Source organism: Galleria mellonella, unplaced genomic scaffold (assembly GCF_026898425.1).
Source record: "Galleria mellonella isolate WM207_F2 unplaced genomic scaffold, CSIRO_AGI_GalMel_v1 utg223, whole genome shotgun sequence".
Classification (NCBI taxonomy): Eukaryota; Metazoa; Arthropoda; class Insecta; order Lepidoptera; family Pyralidae; genus Galleria; species Galleria mellonella.
Window position 1 is genome coordinate 102,864 of NW_026442042.1, and position 17,842 is coordinate 120,705.

General features: G+C 31.8%; 2 protein-coding genes across 5 annotated transcripts; one reads left to right on the forward strand and one right to left on the reverse strand.

The window, feature by feature from the left end:
- Positions 1-93: 93 nt before the first annotated feature.
- LOC113517363 (actin-binding protein IPP) lies at positions 94-11,525 on the forward strand. Its single transcript, XM_026902018.3, has 10 exons — positions 94-398; positions 862-1,006; positions 1,551-1,689; positions 4,451-4,616; positions 4,852-5,031; positions 7,274-7,437; positions 7,829-7,964; positions 8,239-8,449; positions 9,391-9,611; positions 9,891-11,525. Exons 1-10 carry the CDS (start codon positions 240-242, stop codon positions 10,125-10,127), a joined length of 1,758 nt encoding a protein of 585 aa, XP_026757819.1. The 5' UTR covers positions 94-239; the 3' UTR covers positions 10,128-11,525.
- LOC113517444 (lanC-like protein 2) lies at positions 9,984-17,772 on the reverse strand. 4 transcript variants are annotated; one of them, XR_008252816.1, is made up of 10 exons: positions 17,482-17,772; positions 15,952-16,134; positions 15,473-15,630; positions 15,266-15,404; positions 14,981-15,121; positions 13,676-13,861; positions 13,131-13,277; positions 12,866-13,050; positions 10,335-10,383; positions 9,986-10,123 (listed from the first exon to the last, which is right to left on the reverse strand). XR_008252816.1 is itself a non-coding variant. In XM_052894682.1 (9 exons), the coding sequence occupies exons 1-8, from the start codon at positions 17,572-17,574 to the stop codon at positions 12,868-12,870; spliced, it is 1,230 nt and encodes a 409-aa protein (XP_052750642.1). In that variant the 5' UTR covers positions 17,575-17,772; the 3' UTR covers positions 9,984-10,123; positions 12,866-12,867. The 4 variants fall into 4 exon arrangements, 3 of the variants coding, with proteins under 3 accessions (XP_052750642.1, XP_052750641.1, XP_052750640.1); XM_052894682.1 differs by lacking the exon at positions 10,335-10,383 and having other exon boundaries at positions 9,984-10,123; XM_052894681.1 differs by lacking the exon at positions 9,986-10,123 and having other exon boundaries at positions 10,163-10,383.
- Positions 17,773-17,842: the final 70 nt, after the last annotated feature.

Below are 17,842 nucleotides of genomic sequence, written 5' to 3' on the forward strand. Positions count from 1 at the left end.
ACATTTTCTATTTTACCTTTAATAATGTAAACTACAACACAGTTACTATTCTTAATCTGTGGTGTGCAGTCCCTAATACATTTTTGACATCTGACATATAAACTAATGAAAATTTGTCATTTAAAATCAAAACATAATTTTATTATCCTCCTTCTCTAATTTTTTTCATTTTCTGATTCTATAACTAATTTATTTAATACACAAACTGCTATAAGTGTACCTAATTTATTCATTATACTATGACGGCAAACATTTATGAAAAATGTTCAAATAAAGATGGAGCACGACCCTACAAATGTCGAGACTATGCAACAAAAATTGCATTAAATTTGCAACATTTCAAAAGAGACGGTAGATTTTGTGATATTGACCTTATATCAGGAAAAACAATAATTAAGGTAATGTTAACAATGTTAAACAAAGTACAATGACAAACGAATTATTATTCAATCTAAATAATAATGAGTAAATTCCATTAAACAGCTTGATACATACGTTATGTTTTGCATTGCTTTATGTAGTGTTGAGCTATAAAACTTGTAATCAATTTTTTCCACTAAAATAATTTAATTTACAATTATTGCTTGAAATTTTTTAAAGTTTGTTTTTGTTTGCAAATTAAATCATATTATATTTAATTTGACAAATTAAGTTAAATTTAAAAGAGATAATGAGTTTGTTATTTCTTGATGCTTAAGGTCTCAATCAATCATCGTCAAGTTTATTATATACATATTATTTGGAATGGAGCAGAACATAACCTTCTATTAATCTTAGTAAATAAACATATAATGATCACATAGATAAATATTTAGGTAATGATTAGTCCAGTTTATTAAAAAGCAATTTGTGCCATTCTAGGCTCATCGGGTGGTCTTAGCTGCAAGCTGTGCCTACTTTGATGCTATGTTTAGTGTGGGCTTAGAAGAAACTCAGAAAAACCATGTGGCTCTTCCTAGTGTTCCACCAGATATACTACCTATGATAATTGACTTCATTTACACTGGTATGAATTGTCAGAAAATTTTTAAGCATAAGTAAAACAACAATATTTGGATATTCATCTCATAATTACTTACAAATTTTGGTATAGCATAAAATTATTACTAGTATAGCCGGTGCCCTATAGTTTATAGATATTTGTACTATTTTTCTGTTTATTGTGGGAGCTTTTATGGGTACCGAAATAATCTTTAATTATTTATATATTTACTATTTGCTCAAGAAAAATGAGATATGGTGGCAGAAAACAAAAAAATAGATTTATGTATGAAGCCCTTGCTTAAATCTTATTAGCTAACCCTTAAAACATTGTGTTTGGGCTCCTAACTCCACCTACTGGGTCTATTTTTTCTTATTGTATAAAAACTATTGTACCTCTCAAGTTAATGCAAACAATACAAATTTACATAAAGCTCAGTTGAATGTTTTCAGAGACCAGCATTAATGAATGTTGCAACATAAGATTTTTATACATATATTAAAATTATTTGAATAAAATATTCCAATTTTTATTGATTTTTAAATGTATAAACTGGCATTTTTTATAGGTGAAGTTGTCATTGACAAAGCAACAGTGCAGCATTTATTAATTGCAGCTGATATGCTACAGCTTCGTGAACTTGTCACTGGTTGTGGAGAATATTTAAGAAGAGAATTACATCCATCAAATGCTCTGGGTATTTTCAGGTATATTATATCTTTATTGGAATTATTTAAAATTATTAGGTAGACATCAACATGGATGAAAAATTCTTTGTAATTGAAATAAAAAATTAATCTAGACATACTGTTTTAAATACAGTGAATTTTGGGTATAACAATGATGAAGGGACCACTCTATTTTCGTCGTTATATCCGGAAGGCGTTACAGGCAAAGGTAAAGAGATACAGACACACACATATATAGTTTTTTCTTCGCATAAATCAGCATTGTTTTTACCATTTCCAATTTTGAAATGATTTCTGCCTTTTCTTTAACAATGAATGTGTGTTGAGGCAGTGATACTTATCCAAAAGTTTACTAAACTCAGTTGCTACTCAGAATATCATTTTGTAACTGAACCATAAATTCAACTCCAAAATGTACACGCTTCCCTACTTACTTAGCTGATATCTATAAACAATAGGTAAAGGTCTCCATACTTGCTGACCATCTGTGTAGATGTAAACAAAAGGTTAGAAATGTTTGTGAAAGAAAGAAATTATGGTGTATCTTTAGCGGCCAACTTTGGTCACAATGTCTGCATGAGATTTCTAGGAATTTGTTACAAATGATTCATTAAAAACATCAATCAACAAAGTCATTACACCCGAACTCTCCGTTACATCCAAAGTCACTATAGCCACATGAATTTTGTACTTAAGTATGCTTTAAATTCAAGGGACTTAGATTTAGCGTCGCTATAGGCAAATGGTCGCTGCAACCAAGGTCGTAATAAATTAAATCCACTGTATTTCTATTCTTTCAACAAATATATACTTCTTCTTTTATTCTGAATTGTGTATTTTGGCAAAATAAATTTATTTATTCCTTCCATATATATATATCTATTCTGGACTGTCCTCATACACTTTGGCCCATTTTCCATCACTAGTGCATCTGCCCACTATCTGTTAAACCAACCTATCTTCCTTTACTTTTCTCGTAGTATCCATTCCATCACTGTCTTTGTACACCTACAATTGTCTTTCCTGCAGATATGTTGGGCCCATATCTATTTCAGAGATCTAATTCTATATGTAATATCTGTAACTACCATCCATCTACATATGTCTATATTACATATCTTATCTAGAAGTCTTATAACCAACATACATTTTATTAAAATTTCTTCATTTTTTTTTCTTGATGCCCACGTCTGGCATCCATATGTTAAACTAGGTAGAATAACAACATCTTATAGTTTCTTTATGTTGATATTATTTTGTTTGTTTTTCATTATTGCTAGAAAGTTCAAATATTTTCTCCATGCCAAAGCTACTTTTCTCTTTCTTTTCTATGTGATTTTTAAAAGTGAACAATTGTCTTAAATAAACATATTCTGATACATAATAAATTTTTTCCTCATCTAATATATTGTCAATATCTTATGATCCATTGGTCATAATTTTAGTCTGAGCTGTTAAGAAATAAAATTTTAGCAAAATTAATGTGTTAAAATATGTTAATTATTTTCTAAAATGCAATATTTGTTTCACATTTATTTAATAAAAAAATAAAAATATAGATACATATTTTTTTTTTGACATTTTTTATTGTAAATCGAAGAATACCTCCTGTCTTATCCCAAGTTTCTAAATTAGAATAAAAGTAAAAATAGTAATTACACAAAGGTATAAGGAATATTCTTCTTCTTCTTCTTTTTAAAAATATGGCATCCAACGTAGAAGCAACGGTGACTTTCTGCCAATGTCAGGGTTAGAGAAGACTCTGTGTAATTTATATTATGACATTTTTCAGTAATGTAGATAAATCATTCAGTTGAGTTCTCTGGAAAGGAGGACAACACAAGATATGTTATATACATGAAGGAAAAATAAATTTAATATGATATGTGTGTATAAGTGTATTATAGCAAGGACAATATGCGGAAGGAATGAAAAGACGACGAAATATGTAAAGAGTGACATATATTTTAAATTTTTATATTATTAGTACATATAAAATTGGCCAGTACCTTAATCAAAGGAGAGTGGACTAAAGTAAGAAGGAATGGAATATTTACAGGACGTGGCAGGCTACGAGGCAACAGGTCATAGAGGGGAAGAGTCAATTTGGGGCATTCAAAAAATAGGTGCTCTAACGTTCCTTCCGCTAAGCCACATTCGCACAGAGAGTGATCTTGGAGATAAGGAATATTAAAGGAAAATTAGAAGAATGTTTTTAAATAGCAGTTTTTTAGAAATTAGCAAACTTCTTATACATACTTTTTAATGCATTCTGGTTCATACCAAGCTTAATTGTAACCCAAATTAAGTGATTAATCTGAATCACAAAAATAATTTTTATATATATTTTATATAAACACAATAAATTACCTGGTTTTTACCCAATATTTCATCTAATTGACCAGAATAATATCAATTGAATGGGATAAAAGCAGCTTATATCATATATATATACACACAGTATACTAAATTTTGATTAAGATGTAACAAAGGAACAAATATTTATACATTGGCAGCCTAAATGCTATTTTACAAACACCTCCATTTTCCTCATCCATATTCTATGTATGTTCGTTTAAGTCATATTTAAATTGTACTTGCAAGATTTTAACTAAATATAAATACTTATACATACAAATGTGAACTGAATAAAATGCTTGTAAAATTACATAAATTTTTTATACTGGGAGTGTCACTCAGCTTTGTCGTCCCGGACTTCTGACGGACTTAGTCCGCTACTGCATATTTATATTATTATTCTACATATTATCACTTTCAGGTTTGCTGAAGCCCACAATTGCAGAGAACTAGCTGAGGAAGCATTAGGCCATGCTCAGGCTAATTGGAATATAGTTGCCAATGGAGATGAACTTCTGGAACTGCCTTTACCACAACTAATCACATTATTATCATCAGAACAGCTAAAAGTAGATAGTGAAGCACAGGTAATATATTCCTTTTAAATTACGCAAGCGATTACGAGTAGGTTTCTTATAATATTTATTTTATTCAATTCTGAACTAGCAGATTAATTAAATATTGATATAGTGAACTAATCAATCCTTTTTATTCTGCCAAGAATTCTCAGATAGAAGAGGAGTTATTTTAAAGGCATTTTGTAAATTATAATTAACAAAATAAAAATAAGTAATTAATTAAAGTCAGTATTTTTTATTGTAGGTTTTATATCCAGCATTACGATGGCTAGAGCACGATCCATCATGTCGCAGACGTCACTGTTTTGAAGTTTTGAGTCATATTCGTCTGCCTTTAATATCGCCCCAGATTTTAGATGAAGCCATTAAGAACGTACAAGATCCATCAATTGCAGTCGCTTTGAAAACAGTTAGAGTAGATATGGTTAGTATTTTTTTTTCTCATAAAATTATGGTTAATGTTTTTCTTCATGGTTCCAGATATGTATCACTATTCTATTAGAGTACTTTATTTCCACAAAAAACAATTATATTAACCATTCAACATTAAGCAAAGATATATCTGAGTGTACAGACATGACTTTTTGAGAAACCAGCCTCTCACTGGTAAATATTCCTATACAATGCCATTTTTTAATCACTATCCAAATTTTCATATTGTGTTCTTTTATAAAAATAATGAAGTAATAATTTCTTATTTAAGTGGCCTTTAGTACTAAAATATGATAATAAATGACAAGAAAGTTAGCCTAAAAATTTCTAGTTTCATGATCTACATGTCTCACAATCGCCCGCGCCGCGCGCGCTTCTGTTCTAAGTTCATTCACCTAATTAATTCATATCTACACTTGCAATGTACTTAGACATAAGTTGCAAATTTTCCCTTCGTACTTTTACGGGCTTAGGACCGTCAAACTGCAAAAAGTATTTGTGATTTGAAAGTGAATTCACTGAAAACATGGCCTAATTAATAATAATTGAAAAATGTAACACAATTAAATAGGTATTTTACAGTTTGGCGTATTTAAAAAATTTTAATCAACTTACAATTAGGTAGATAATAAGAAAATAAAAACAAAATCCCCTTACTACTAATAAATCATAAATAAAAACTTTCGATTACTTTAATAATTGTTTAAAATGTAGTCCAAAGTGCGTAGAGATGTTGCATCTCTGTGCATCTTCTACCGAATTTATCATGGGGAGTGCTCTGAAGATTGTTCGGATTGAAACCTGCTGCTGATTTTCACCATCGTACAACCCGCCATAAACTAAAATTTCATCCCAACCATCTGGACGAGTGGCGGTCCTCCACCGTGCGTTTTTCAAGGCACTTTCTCCCACGCACAACCACTCTTTGGAATCAACTTCCAGCAGCAGTATTTCCGAACCGATACGACAACATAACCTTCAAGAAAAGAGCATATTCCTTTTTAAAAGGCCGGCAGCACACTTGCAATGCCGTAGGTGTTGTGGGTGACCATGGGCGGCGGTAGTCACTTACCATCAGGTGAGCAGCATGCTGGTTTGCCCCCTGTGTTGTAAAAAAAAAGTTCATATCTCTCTAAACAGAGTCTGGCACGTTTTTGCACATTGTCTTTTATTTTATTTAAAACGAATTGGTTCGTTTAATTTCAGCCTATAAAAAAGTCACAAGGTGTGAGGTCTGGTAAACGAGGCGGCCACGTCAGCTTAATGAGGCGGTGCACCGTCCTGCTGATAATAAAAATCGTGATAATAAGCTAGTGGCACATCGTCCATTAATTCAGAAATTAAGCCCTAAACGTGTAAACAGTATGCGCAAGCGCGAATGACGAATGTTTTTGAGTCGACCGAAATTGCGCGTCGCGGCGTTGAAAGGCCTCCCTTCGCCCCTCGCTCGTCCTTCAGTACGTTCGCTAGCTCGCTCTATTTGTTTAAGAAAAAAAAGGAAAAAAATCATTGTTTCATGGCTTACATTGTTTGTTTGTTGCGTAAAATCTATTCCAGAAAACTGCGCGCATGCGCAGTTACTTAAAGTGTCTATACAGTAATAAATTTTTTTTGAAACCCGTTTTTTTAACTTTAAATTTTTACATACTCAAATTTTATTTTTTATGTACTCTACAAGTGATATATAATACTATAAAAAAATTGGATAGTGATTAAAAAATGGCATTGTATACACCAACGAACAGAGGTCGAAAGTAGACAGTCCAGTATTGGGCCAACTATCTTCCGTATAGTGTGCCTCGATAATATTAAATGACTATTAATTTAATATTATCGGGGCACACTATACGGAAGATTAGTAAGGCTAAATAATCTGTACATTTCTTTTTTTCACAAAAATAAGCAAAAAGTACAAAAATGAGCAATGGATCAAAATAGTTGATTTTTAAATTAATGACTTTCCTTCTGATGGTATTGTATTAGTATTAAATAACACCATTTTTGGGAGAAGGATTATCAGTAATGGAGATTAGCATTCCTATTGCTAGCAATATACCCTATTAGATCGACCTTCACCCACTTTCCCTTAGAAACCACTGTGAATGATTTATTAATGAATTTGTCACGATGGACTAACTGAAATGTTTCATTATCGTATATCGTCTCTTACTGGTTACCTCACTAGTGTATAGCGATAGCGATTTTTTATTAGTGCTTGTTTGCAATCTTTTCAGAAAACGGGTCGTGGAGCATTGGTGTCGCTGGCTGCGGAGCCTCGCGCGCGCGCTCGTCGTCTGCTGATACTGGCGGGCGGCTCTTGCCACGATCACGCTAAGCACCCACCACTCTCTTCAGACAACATTCTCTCCTCAGTCCTAAAGTTTGACTTGTACAAAAGGTACAAAAATAGACGTACGTTTCTCGATTATGTTCTGTTACATACTTTAATTGTAAATCAAGTCTGTTATTTTCATTTAGGAAAATGTTAAAATAAGTTTAAGTCTCTTCATCTATACAGAGATAAATAATACAGAGAAGTTTAATTGTACTTTAAACCAATGTCTTTTTTTTTTTCAAATGAAGTAAAGCATTAATCGACTGTTACCATTGGCGTTTTGCTGAACTTGACATTGACTATTTCAAATATCTATAAACATATTTTAATTTAAAGTTAATAGCGTCTCGTCTAGATTGCCAGTCAATTTTAATTTTAAGTTTTTAAAATAGGGTAATAAACTATCAGTTTACGTTTTTTGTAAATTACTACCATTACTGTTATTACTATACAGAGAATGGGAGGATCTCGCACCAATGGGTATAGCTCGAATTCAGCCTGGAGTAGCCACGCTAGGTGGTCGTGTTTACGCAGTCGGGGGAGAACAAGGTAGCCAAATACTTGCGAATGGGGAAGTATATGATCCACAGGTAAGCGACTCAAACAAGAAAACAACTTTAAAATATCCTCGACATATAAAAATTTACAACCATAATAGTGTCATGTCGAAAATGTATATTTGGTTATATTTTATTTAACAAATTGATAGATTATTTACTTTGTGCTCATTTATCATATTTATGCTCAAGCTGAAATTCCAAATAATATTTAATTTAAATAATATACTTTTTTATTCAACTTAGAATGGTGTGGTTTTTAACTTATAAAAAACTTAATTGTAATCTTAAATATCTATTGTTATAGACTGATAAATGGTCAAACATATCACCAATGAAAGAAGCACGTTGCGAATTTGGGCTTACTGGATGGAATGGTAATTTGTATGCATTTGGCGGTTGGGTTGGATCAGATATGGGAGCCTCGGTAGAAGTTTACGATCCCGTGACTGATGAGTGGACGTTAACGGGGCGTATGCCCGAGCCAAGGTTCGGCATGGGCGTTGTCAATTTCGAAGGTATTACATGCTTGCTTTTTTGTATAAATATAATGATGGCTACTGTAATATATATATATATATATATATATATATATATATATATATATATATATATATATATATATATATATATATATATTATATATATTGTATGTTAGGAAGGAGAATCCGCCTGCCTAACGTAGCAACTACTGACAAAACTCCCCTTATGGGGAAGGCTTATGTTCAGCAGTAGACAATTAACGGTTGAAAATGTTAAATAATAAATTTATAGATTATATTTAACAGGCTGCGAGGCTGCGACGTGCGAAAAAAAGGCAATATATATTGCCTTTTTTTCGCACGTCTTTTGTAAAATTTCGATTCTCACTCGTATACTGAATTCATCTAATGCACTATAAAAACTGTTTACTCATTAATATTTGATCATCTTATTTCCAAGCACATCAGCATCACACAAGCACACCAGAGGGAGACTTTGTACAAAAGTCGATTGCTTGGGTACCTCTGTCCCACTCGTGTTTCAACCGTGAAGCGGTTGTGTTTGCATGGCTGTGTTTCGGTTTGAAGGGTGGGATATGGCGTGAATTTACTGGGTACAGAGGAATAACACCTGAGTCCTCAGGAATGGCAACGCATGGGGGGTATCATGGGCGAAACAGTGTACTCTGTTATGTCCATGGTACTGCTCATGTCTATAGGCGACGAAAAAAAGTATAAAAAAAAGTATAAAAAAAAAGTATAAAAAAAAGTAAAAAAAAAAGTATAAAAAAAAATTGCATAGCCTCTTCTAATGAATATAGATTTTATGGTTGTTGTATAGCAATACAGTACGCAGTAGCTATCCAATGCCAGCCTTTAAATTGTATTTATGTATTACATATTATATTGTTGCAATTGTTGGCAGCTAGCTAGATAAAAACTAGTTAGTAATAAAATTATAAAATGCCCTATTTCAGGTCTGATATATGTAGTGGGTGGATGCACACATACTTGGAGGCATACGCGTGATTTACTGTGTTATCATCCCGGTTCACGTAAATGGCACACACTCACTTCCATGCGGCATCCCAGAAGTCAAGCGGCTGCAGTTGTTCTCGGAAACTATCTCTACGTTATAGGCGGGAATGCTCCGAGACGAACTGTCCTAACATCCGTAGAAAGATACAGTTTCGATGACGTAAGTTAATATACAATACATATAACTAATAATTAACTTATTTTGTAATTTACTCCTTAGCAAATAAAAGGGCATTCATGTCTTATTATTAAGAGAAAATATTTTTTAAAATGGATAAATTATTAACAATTTGAATAAATTCAAACAGATATTTATTTATATTTAATATATATAATCACTTGACAAAATAAAAATAAAATATATACGACATCAAATTTTGTACATCTAATCACAACCACAGCAACTTCACATCATAAAATATTATATCAATATTTTCAGGATTCCTGGGAGGAAGTTACAAGTTTAAAGGAAGCAAGAGCAGGTTGCGCAGCGGGTGCCGCCGAAGGAATGCTTGTAGTGGCAGGCGGAGACAGCGAGAGCGGTGGAGAGAGAGCCTTCTATCGCGCTCGCACCACGCTCGCCTCAGTCGAGATATACGACCCGCGGGAAGACACGTGGCAGGCCGGGCCACCGTTGCCACATTCTCGCGCCGAGGCAGGCGCTGCGTTACTCTGACAAATGATCGAAATACTCTCGCCGATTGTACGGTTACAACATGAACGCATACGATAACAATCGATTGTTACAAACGTACAAATAATATAAGCAACATACATGAGGAAAATTAATTACCTACTGAGATTTCAGCTATTGGTAGTTTAAATTCAATTTTTAAAAAAATGTAGAAAAAAGTAGAATATATAATAATTATTGAATCATTACCATAAATGTTTATTTTCTGTAGTCAGTCTAGTTCTCATCCAACCGTATTGTGAAATATAATAAGACAAGGAATGATCAATAGAAAGTTCGCATTACATATCCACACATAAATGTATGCGATTGTACGTATAGCTCTTGATATGGCACATGAAATAAATTTGTTACAAAAACGACATCATAGATGTATATAGAAAGCAGAAGCGCGACTGATGTAGTGACTGCCTTACAATGCAAATCTGTCGCAAAAGAATTTGAATCATTGTATCGTTTTGAGATACATCAGTCGTTATAATACATACATAGATATTTAAAATTGACTGAAATGCGTCGAATGTACCTATTGTTATAGCGTGAAAAGAATGAACTAGAATCAACTAGAATGTTTTAAAAACTGATTAGTCATGCGCATATTGCTATAGCATAAGATTAAATATTCAGGTAGATCTGACAATCCCATGGTTAATAACTTTAAGTTACGTTTTGTAAGTCAGTGCTCGCAAGCAACGGACGTCGCAGTGGTATCGTACGTGTCTTTCGCCGACACGTGTGTCGCGTCTTATCGTCATTATTTGTTAAATGCGAGAGCCTCAGAGTAAGCGGGGTCTGAATGTATGAAAGGTACATTTCGGCGACATTGCCGCATTTACAAAGAAAATCATACAAGTGTCACCCAGCTTAATTGCTGTTATAGCCGTACCCTCTCTTATATGGAACATAAGGCTATCTTTACAGCCGCAAATTTTAAAGAAAGGCAGCCTAAAAGATTTCACCATAGCCATGGCCTGAATCGCCCCACTACATTGTTTATTTGGTGATTTAATTAAAAACAGGAATTGAGTGAGAGCAAGAGAATTAAATTTGCTATGCAGGTAAAATTTTAGACTAGTTTTTGGTTTACACTGTGTCAAACAAAAACTGGGATGATAAAATATGTGAAACAATGTGATAATAAATCTTAACACAAAAAATAACTTGTAAATCTGGTAACATTCTGATCTGAAATTTTTGAAATCATGTTTTTTATATTTTATTCAATTTACTTTGTGTTAATATATGCTACCTATTAGTTCTTCCTATAAGTATACTTGAAGTTCATAATGACCAATCAATATCAATGGTTTAACTTTTTATATTCCATGATGTATATTATAAATATTTATACAAATTTCCAATATATGACCTAATTTATATGTACTGCTCTTTCATTTCTTTCACTGGTCTAGTGATTTTTACAGTTTAATCGCTACCTTTAAAATGTAAACATATGGCCTGAATTAATCTGTATGTGAAACCACATTTTTTATTTTACCATAGAAAATAGGACGTCGAAAATCACTCTTCAATTGTGCGCTACTTTAGTATTGGCGTGAATTAATGTACAAAGTACATGTTAGGATATAACCTACCCATGTATAAAATCTCATTCAACTGTTGAAACATGATTAAGTTATAAACATCCAAATATCTTTACAGAGTTTCATATTTATAATAATTGTTATACAATACCTTCATTCACAGAAAGTTACAAAGTAATGCAATTATCTGGAATTCATATTAATCAAAACATATAATGTAGAAAATTGAAATGTTTATAAGACTGTATCAAAAACATTATGCATTTTATACTGCGTATGTACTAGGTATCTTATATAGTTACTTATTGGGGATGGCAGGGTATAATGCAGATTTGTCTAAACCTATATACACACCCTGAGTACCTATATACTCAGGGTGCAAATAATAGAAATGTTTATGAATGGCTGTATCAAAAACAATGTAAGATTGTATATTGCAAATCCTACTATATAACCTAATAAGTTCTTATTAGAGATGGCAGGGTACGACGCACTGGAAGTGAGGTAAATGTAAACAAAGCATCCTGACATCAACATAGGTATGAGCGCGTCGAAGTCAGTCGTTCATTTTAGTATGAACCAAGCCAGTACTGAAATTATATATATATATATATATATATATATATATATATATATATATATATAAGTTTTATTAATAATATTACATAGAAGCTATTAGCAAATTGTAATAACTAGGCTGGATATCGTCATCGTCCCACAAAATAGTAAGTGCTTTTTATATAAATTTCATTTCATGAAAAATTGAGGACTGAGTAATATATTCCTTATAAAAACTTACTATATTTTTTGTCTATGACAACTAGCTTTTTTACCTGCGACTTCGACAAAAAATAAATTACATATCATTTCAGTCCTCTAAATTCTTTAACAAAACATTAATAATTATTATAAAAATAATTATAAGAAAACCAAATTAAATGAACTCAACATTTCTAGATGGCGTATCAAGATACAATATGTACTAGATGTTAAATTCGAGCTACAGGAACACAACTATCAAGACCGTATCCGATTACTAATAACTGAATACGTAATACGAGTAACTGAATACGTCTTTATATCTAAATATGTTATATAAAATAAAATAATACAATATACGAATTTATTTATATTTTCACTTATCACATTAATGAGAGATAATAGTTAATATGATACCTTTACAGGCACAATGCAGGAAATTTCGCATCTAAAATACGAGTAAGGTCTTCGGCTAAATAGAGCCGCCCAACCAAGCCTTCAAAGAGAGAAGCAGGTCTATCTGGTCGGTGTAACTCTGTACCGGAACGCTCCACTGCGCACCATTCCATGAAGCAACAAGCACGATACAAATGCAGAGGTTTCTGTGTCAACAATTTATTATAGATTTATAAGTATAAAAATAAGTATATATAGTACCAGATTACAACATTATAATGCTTACTTTTGTAGCTTGATACAACTGAATGAATGCGTAAGCGTTCCCGCTTACTCCGTGACATATACTATATCCTTTAGTGGACAAACCTCGACGCCATATAACATCGCCACATTGTAGGGCAATTTTTAAGTATTTATCCTCTTCAAATATCTATAACCAATATACATACTTCTATAAATTGATGTACTAATAAAGTGAGAACATATCTATCTGTAATAATAAACATAATATAATCCTTATACTATAATATCTATTCTATAGAATCGTGGTCCTAAAATATGTGATTGTTTGCATTTGAAGTCAGACTATGTATAGGAACAGATAATATTATAGTGCAGTAAGTATAGGTAACATCAGGCTATAAAATTAAACAAATTTTCGTATGGCTTTAAAATCATATCGGTTTTTACAGTTATATTTCTGAAGGTCTAAATTAAAAATTGGTGTATGAGTATGTTTTATTTTGGTAGGCTATCTAGAAGTGTGTACAAAGTAGCAAGAAAACAGCTACTTAATGATATAAATCAATAGAATTTTTATTTACTAACCTGATGTGCTAATAAGCATAAAGGCACAAAGCCAGGTGCTCCATGACACCACTGAACCAGTCTATCACCAGAACTGCTACCTAAGGAAGATGGAAAGTTTCCACTTGGAAAGCGCTGATTCAATAGCCAATCTAAGGCTGGTTTTATAAAATTTCGTATGTCAATAGCATTTATATAAATGCGAGCCTGAAATACAGAGGTTTTTTTTTTATAATAGTATGCCATGTGACTATACCATGCCCAGGAATGCCCTGTCCCTCTTAAATAAGTCGAAGCTGAAGGGAACACGTATTGGACGAGGCCATCACACAATTTTATGGTACGATACAGCCACCTCTTACATACCTACGGTACTTGTGAATGGATGCTTTAAATTTGTATACTTTTGCTATCTATTTTAAATGAAAATTCTTATAGGAATTTAGTGGTATTATAAATTAACTGTTCCATTATAGTTTGTAGCCCCCACCACAAATAAATGGCTAGTCATAAATGTCGTTTGTTACAATATAGTTAGTATTACTGCTTACTATCAGGTGGGCCGTATGCTTGTTAGCCACCTCAGTGGTATAAAAAACAATTTACTTAATATCTTTTACCTATCTAACAAATACAACAATAAATTTTGACTCTCCAACACGGCGCGTTGAGCTGTTAAGTTAGTATAAGAACTTCTTTATATATTTTTTTTATGATATTTAGAATGACAAACAGGCTGTCGGCCCACCTGAAGGAAAGTGGTAACCGTCGTACAAGACATGAACAACATCATGGGCAATACAGAATACACTATTATGTCCATTGTTATACCCATTCATTACCATTCCTAAGAAATACAATATTATACCTCCGTATCATGTAATTTCACTCCCATATCCCACCCCTCAAACTGAAACACAGCCATACAATCACAGTTGCTTCACAGCAAAACATGATTGGAACAGATTTACTCATGAAGATGACTTTTGAACAATGTCTCCCTTTGGTTTAAAAACAAAATATTTTATCGTTTCAGAATATTTGATTTTTGATGATGATGAAATTTTTAGGTACAGCTAGATATTATTGGTTTTATGTGCCAGCAACAATTGCAATTTTACCCTGTATAAAAACAGTGGTTTTTAATATTTGCTGCCAATTATTTGTTATTCCACAGGTTTTTATGCACTAACATAAATCACATAACTTGACGGTTTTGCTGTATCAATGTGACTTGTAATCTTGTGCAACACTGGAAAACTTTCCAAATTCTACCAAGAGTAAACAAAATACAACATCTACATAATAAAATTTATGCCTTAATACCTGTAATAACATATATAGAATTCCAGCCATTCCATGAGCTGCTCCAAAATATATTTTATCATGCCACTGCCATAAAAGTGGACTATCTGACTTCATTTGTGCAGAAAATTGTTTACCAGAGTTTAAAATGGCAACAATTACCTGAAATCAATGTAATTGTCCTATTTAGAACTGTCTGTCTGTTATGTATATAGCAATTTTACTTATGTTTAATATAATATATCAGTATATAAGGTAAACACATCAAATTAAAGATGAAGTTTAAATTGATAATTATGGATTTACCTTTTCAATATGATTGGCAGGAATGACTTCTTTTTCAGTAATATATTTATTCACAAACAGTAAAGCATAAAGGTATCCAGATTTGCCATATAACAGTTCATCAGGTGAATCATTCAATAAATGTATAAGGGACATAAGTCTAAAAATAAATAATGTTGTATACCTCAAAAATTACAAAACTGTACTTCCATTAAGACATATTAATACCTTTGGGCTAAAATTTTATAATCAGGAAGGTTATCTGGGCGCCTTGTTCCTATTTTATATGATATGACTGTAGCTAAAGCTAATGGTCCAGCGTCTCCACATAAAAAACTTATTCTCCGACCTTTCAAGTTCTCTATATTAATATATTCCAATGCAGCCTATAAACAAAAAAATAATATTAATTTTAAATATTATTATGCTAGACTAAATGATACTAGCAACCATATCTTCACCTGCATAACTTATTTATGACAATTTTTTTAAAATATTGTAAAACCTGAATTTTATTTGGTATTTTTAACTTACACATTTTTCTGGAGCCTTATTTATTTCTTTCCATTGCTTTATAAGCATTAGAATAGAATGCAAAGATTATTAAATAAATATTTAGGGCAATACAATCACACTGAAAGTTAAGTGATATGTTTTACATTATGTATTACTAAAATACAAATTTAATTTATAGATAACATACCTACCTTTAAACTTTCATAACTGTTTTTGTTTTTTCCTAATGCACATGTAAAATGATACAAAGCAAGTCCTGATGAGCCTGTGTATATTGTTCCATCATAAAAGATATCATTCTGCATTTTTGTTGTCAACACATGCATTTTATTGGACTTAAAATTTTGTAACTTTGCTAGAAACCTTTCAGACAGCTACAAAATAGATAATGTTATATGGAATAAGTGTACAAGTTAAATATATACAATAGTAAATTATATTTGTATAAGGTTAATACATACATACAAATATAATTTATACAATAAAAAACAGATCAAATATATATATAACTTTTTTTAATAGGTGATGATAGAATGGTAAGCCCAACTGCGCTATATACTAGCGAGACACTAATGAGTGATGATAGGTGAGGGTGAAAAGACAGGTCAATTAGCCCATCGTGATGAATACACTTGGAATTCAGCATAATGGTTTCTAGGGGGACCACATGGAAGTCGACCTGGTTGGGTATGTTGCTAGGAATGGGGCCTTTAGTCTCTATTATTAACAATCCCTCTCCCTCTGATATAGGTACTTACTATAATAGGTGTTTATTGTATATTTATAAATAATTATAAAAAAAATAACAATGTGAATATTTTTATTATTTCAATCTGGCAATGAAATTACAAGGTATGGTGTAATAATATTATAGTCCTCAAAAATGGCAATAGATACAATATTATGGGAATCACAATATTTTTTGCTGTTGTTTATATCTATAGTTAAAAGTTGTCAATCTGTTTGCTATTCATAAAAAAATCCTAGCATGACCCATCATAGTCCATTAGAAAAAGCATTTATATTTTCCAATATGCATACACAGATAAATAAATCAATTAACTAACTTATTAGTTATATTTTATAATTATTAAATATGATGATGATGGTATCAGCTGTTAACTGTCCACTAATGAACAAAGGCTTCCCCCTTGAGGAGATTTTGCCAATACTTGCCATACTTGGCAATATATAATATACTTAAATATTGCAAAGAGTTTAATGTATTGTCTTTAATAGTATTATTTTTAATAGATTTTGTAGGGGGTGGGAATTATTATTAGAGGTAGAAGCAGTCTCATTACTACAAATAAACATTGTCAAGTGGACCTCCATGCAGTTCCTCTAGAAACCATTTTGGTTAATTTCTCACGATAAGCCAACTGATTTTACTTTATCCTCGCCTATTCCTTATAAGTATCTCTCCAGCATATACCGATAGCGCAGGTGTGGTTACCATTCCATTTTCATCTCATAAAGGTTTTGTAGCAATTTTAATAACTCGGTTAAGAACTTGTTTTAATGTAAACGGGAGGAAGAAGACGGATGGCACCAGGCAGAATAATATTTAAAAAAATCCTGTGAAAAATAAAAACTCGGTGAAATTTTTTCTAGAAGATGAAATGGAAAGACGATTTTTGGATAACATAAACTCGCTTTTTAGGGACGGTTGTTGAAAAATTTGTAACAAGATGTAATTTCTTAACGAATATTAAACTTACCCCATCTTTAGATTCATTAAGAATGTTATTTGCAACTTCGGTAGAATAATCGTCATAGTTGTTTTCAAATATTCCTTTTGAAGTCATTTTCATATGAGTTAATGGTTTATCAGAAGTAGATACCTATTTAGACATCTATATAATCTTTGAGTTATTTTAAAAGATACCTATTAATTATATTAATACATTTTAACATCTAAATATTATGTTAACTCAGTTTCGAATATTTACAATCTATTTGGAAAATAATTTCGAATATTTTTTTTAGAGCTAGTGTTGCCAATAGATTAACAATACTTACTGAAAATGTCGCCCGAGAAGAAAAAATACAACTAATTTTACTTCCTAAATCGCTTTGAAG

What these genes read in the sequence shown, in the direction of transcription:
- LOC113517363 (XM_026902018.3), top strand. Translation starts at nt 240, where the DNA reads ATGACGGCAAACATTTATGAAAAATGTTCAAATAAAGATGGAGCACGA. An exon ending in AAACAGTTAGAGTAGATATG is followed by an intron (nt 5,032 to 7,273) that starts GTTAGTATTTTT and finishes CAATCTTTTCAG; the next exon opens with AAAACGGGTCGTGGAGCATT. An exon ending in AAGTTTGACTTGTACAAAAG is followed by an intron (nt 7,438 to 7,828) that starts GTACAAAAATAG and finishes ATTACTATACAG; the next exon opens with AGAATGGGAGGATCTCGCAC.
- LOC113517444 (XM_052894682.1), bottom strand. Translation starts at nt 17,574, where the DNA reads ATGAAAATGACTTCAAAAGGAATATTTGAAAACAACTATGACGATTAT. An exon ending in TTAATGAATCTAAAGATGGG is followed by an intron (nt 16,135 to 17,481) that starts GTAAGTTTAATA and finishes TCTATTTTGTAG; the next exon opens with CTGTCTGAAAGGTTTCTAGC. An exon ending in TATGCTTATTAGCACATCAG is followed by an intron (nt 13,278 to 13,675) that starts GTTAGTAAATAA and finishes TATTGGTTATAG; the next exon opens with ATATTTGAAGAGGATAAATA.